We start from the raw sequence: 4,157 nt of genomic DNA on the forward strand, positions 1-4,157 counted from the left end.
AGAAGCTCACTGGAAAGATAACCTGCATATGAGCTGCAGATTAGAATACATTAATAAACACAGAGTAAGGTATGCACTGTGCCAAACAACTTCATGCATCTGCCTATATCCTTTTCATGTCAAAGAGAAGGCATATCGTTCTTAAATCTACTCAATATTAGTTTAATTCTTACTTAAGAAACCACTCTCCTGTGAGAATCCAGTCATTCTTTCCTTGCCTGAAGGCGCATGTACATGCAAAGCAAACTTCAGAGGCTTATACAAACCATCATGCAAAAGACAGTTATAAAGGATGATGCAAATGGTTATGAAAAACAAAAACAGGCATAATAAGTATTCTTAAAATAAAAAAGCAGCATTTATTATGAGATTATAATACAAGCCAGAATAAAAGCATCTTTTGAATCACCAAGTATTTTTATGCGTTGTATTTACAGGTTTTTCCCTCCCATTTTAAAACCAGAATTTGCCTCTGTATTTGCATACACTGTTAAGAATAAATATTTAAAAACACGGTTCGAGAGCCAATACGTACAGTGAGGAAAAGGGAACCCTGGCTTGAAACGATGCAGTTCCGGCGTAAGCCAAGCAGAGGATGCATTAGGGTTAAACATGTCCTACTTAAACAGAGACAGTAAAGTCTTGTAAAATCAAGAACAGATCACCTAGAAACTAAGGATGCAAGCCTTTCTACAATATCACATCAAAGTTACACAGAAGACCCCAGTGATCACTAGGGAATCTGCCACAGTCTAGTTTTTCCAATCCTATTAAATCCATACTTCGTGGAATAATGTGCCCTCCGTCTGCTGCAGGCCGAAGGTAAATGCGGTCAAACCTCATCTTGCACTTGTACCCCGCACCCAGGTTGGTATTGGAGTGGGTGTCCCAAGTATAGCGGCAGTGTTGAGGTTTATCCAAAAACTCCCACATATCCATAATGTTGTTTGGTAAATTTCCCAGTTTAGTAACCTGAAAGTAGAAGGCGGGGGTGGGGAGAAGGGGGAAAATCAACAAGATTGTGAAGGTAAAATTTTTGGATTCACTAACAGAACTGAGTTGTCACATATCACTTTTTTTCTGCGAAACATGAGTTGTTAAAACCAAAGATATTGGAGAAATTTCTAAATTGTGGTGTTCCTCAGTATACTCTGAAGCATGACCAATTCCTGTAGTACTTTCTAAATCCCAAACATGTTACAAAATCAACGTTCGGCTCTCGAATTCTGAGGTACGGGTGTCAAGGCCGTGCTCTCTGAAACACTGCTGTCCCAGTTCACTGCAACAGGATTTCACGACGGGGAATGATGAAACACCGACCTTTTAGTAATAATGCACAAATTTCACTTTTACTAGCAGAAGCCAGAAACAGCTTCTAATTTGGAATGTCTTGATGACAGGGGATTCATTTTAAACTCCCAAGATGTATTTCACCAGAGCACCCTCTTCTCTCACTGACTGTACAAGCATTAACCCTCTGAGAATCGGAGAGCTGAGCAAGATCAAGCTCTCAAAACGAGAAGAAGCTTTTGAAGGCAAAACTTCATCAGCTATCCCTGCTTCTCAGGTATAAACACTACCAATAAAGCAGTTATTGGGTAGGAGGGAAGCTCTTCACGTACACCACCTTAGCTATAACAATGCCTCAGCACAGCAGTGCTGCAGCTCCTCCTCAGTCACGCTTCCCCTTTCCAAGAATAAACGTTGCCTATCTCTGTTCTGCCTAAGCAGGTCATTTCTCAAAGACAACAGAAAAGCCTTTCTGAGGAGACTTTGTCACAATACTTTCTCAAAGTAACAAGGTTGCTCATTCCTATTTACCTCGCTGTCTCTGAGGTTTGTATCCCCTCCAAATATCACAGTGGTGGACTCAGACTCCGCCTGCATTTTGTCTAACACTATTTGCAGTTGCTTGATACGCTCCTTGGAGTGATTTTTAGTGCTCTCCAGGTGAGAGGTCATAAGGCAAAGTTCATTACCAGATATGCTCACCTGTGCATGAAACAAAGAGGCAATGTTACTATGCACATCGTATTAACATGTTCAAAGACAAAACCTAATCACCAAGTAAGTTACTGAGTGACAGAGATCTGGTTAATATTAGTTTTACACTGAAGAAAAGTGGCTTACAGGAGGATAACAGGCTTTTAGTTCTGTTTTCAGAGGATATGAGACTTGAAAACAAAGTACAACCAGTAACTTAACATGAAAGAGTTGTTAGTATCAAATGCAACCGGGTTTGTGTGTTTGGAGAAGTTTTTCTGCCATCTGAGACTGTCATAGAGTAAAGCAAGTCCAGCCTTGCCTGGGATTTTGTTCTGAAGGCAGAAATGCAGCTGTTTGGTACATATTGACTTACTCACATGCACAACCAAAAGGTTCCTCATCATGGAGGTTGTTGGAAAAGGTATTATCTCATGTTTCAGTAGCTTCACTCTTGATTTCTTCAACATTATGACAGTGAAATAGCCATCTACGTTACCTAAGGAGGAACAGGGAAAGAAACGGTCGAGGATATCTTTGGCCATGCCATAAAGACGTTAAGGTTCTGAAAGAGACATTTTTACCATGATGTGGGAGAATCACATTAATTTGTAAGATGTACAAAGCTGTTAGTTAAAAAATTCCTAATAGTGATGTAATTTTTCAGATTTAAGTGCAAACATTTAAGAAATTACATATCTACGGCATTTTTTGGCTACCCTTGCTATGAGTCTTTCAAAATGCAGAAAGAATACAAAGGAAACCACCAGGCAAGCAAGCTTTTCACATGCACAGTTGGCATCAAACTGTACAGTGATATCAAAACACAGGAAGTAATTTAAGTGCTTCCTTCTTCACTCATTTTCATTCCTACAAATGGTCAGATATTTTGGCAAGGCAGACAGAATAAAACCAAACTTACTTTTTCAGGTTTCTGTCTTTAGAAACTGAGGGTTATTTCTTACCTGGAATAATAGTGTAACTGCCTGCTCTCATCTGTAGAAGACAGAGATGTGGAGGGATGACCTCTTGTAAAAAAACGACATCTGGACTGTACCTGAAATTGGTAAGAATACTTTAACTACTGAAAAGCAGTACTGTTACACTCTGAGGCCAAATGAAACAGGGTCAGGGATTTCAGGTGCATTAGTCGTCCTAGATAATTTAAGAATTTGGTTTTTAAAAAAAGAAAAAACCCCTCTCTGTCATATTTAGTAGCATGTAGACACATCATCGTTGTTAAAAGGGAGAAAAGTGATTATTACAGACGTGTGGTAATAAAATGCATTACTTCCTTGATATACCTTGATCCTGCAAACATGTGCACAGGTTTCACATACTACATACACAAGGAATTCAAATTAAGCAGCTGCAAGGCAGCTTAGGAACACGTTCTGCAACACCTAAGTTCTCCAGGAGATTCCAACCACCACCTCATTCCCCTACAACAGATCCCCTCACATAACCTGCCACTCATTTTCTCCAGTCTCATCGATGCCAAGCTTTTATTTCTTAGAGCTGTGCAATCTTCATGTGGGGAAGCAGTCGTGAAAATGCTGATTTAGCCAGGACTTTACAGCTGTCCCTGTAAAGCCTATACTGCTGAGTAGCCCCACTCTAAGCAGCTGAAGGACAAACCCAAGGCCTTATTTACAGAAAGTATATTTTCACTTGATTTTGTTAGTCTGGTGTGACAATTGATTAAAAAAACTCCTCTTATACCAGCAGAATCTAAAGTGGAGTCCAGAGGAGAGACACTAAGATGATCAGAGGGCTGGAGCACCTCTACTGTGATAAAAGGCTGAGAGAATTGGGCTTGTTCAGCCTGGAGAAGAGAAGGCTCCGGGGAGACCTTATAGCACCTTCCAGTACCTGAAGGGGCTACAAGGAAGCTGGGGGGGACTTTTTACAAGGGCCTGTAGTGACAGGACAAGGGGTAATGGGTTTAAATTGAAAACAGGGAGGTTTAGATTAGATAGATATCAGGAAGAAGTTCTTCCCGGAGAGGGTGGTGAGGCACTGGAACAGGTTGCCCAGAGAAGCTGCGGATGCCCCATCCCTAACTGTCTTCAAAGCCAGGCTGGATGAGGCTCTGAGCAACCTGGTCTAGTGGAAGGTGTCCCTGCCCGTGGCAGGGGGGTTGGAACTAGATGGTCTTTAAGGTCCCTTCCAAC

General features: G+C 41.1%; 1 protein-coding gene across 1 annotated transcript in view; it reads right to left on the bottom strand.

Annotated features, from left to right (window-relative positions):
* Positions 1 to 690: 690 nt before the first annotated feature.
* TDP2 (tyrosyl-DNA phosphodiesterase 2) overlaps positions 691 to 4,157 on the bottom strand; it is a 5,611-nt gene continuing 2,144 nt past the window's right edge. The window contains exons 2-5 of the mRNA XM_010149593.1: positions 2,949 to 3,040; positions 2,364 to 2,482; positions 1,822 to 1,992; positions 691 to 972 (exon numbers count right to left, since the gene is read on the bottom strand). Coding sequence (XP_010147895.1) covers positions 691 to 972; positions 1,822 to 1,992; positions 2,364 to 2,482; positions 2,949 to 3,040 — 664 coding nt within the window. The remainder of the gene's footprint in view (positions 973 to 1,821; positions 1,993 to 2,363; positions 2,483 to 2,948; positions 3,041 to 4,157) is intronic.

Source organism: Eurypyga helias, unplaced genomic scaffold (genome assembly GCF_000690775.1).
Source record: "Eurypyga helias isolate BGI_N326 unplaced genomic scaffold, ASM69077v1 scaffold12390, whole genome shotgun sequence".
Classification (NCBI taxonomy): Eukaryota; Metazoa; Chordata; class Aves; order Eurypygiformes; family Eurypygidae; genus Eurypyga; species Eurypyga helias.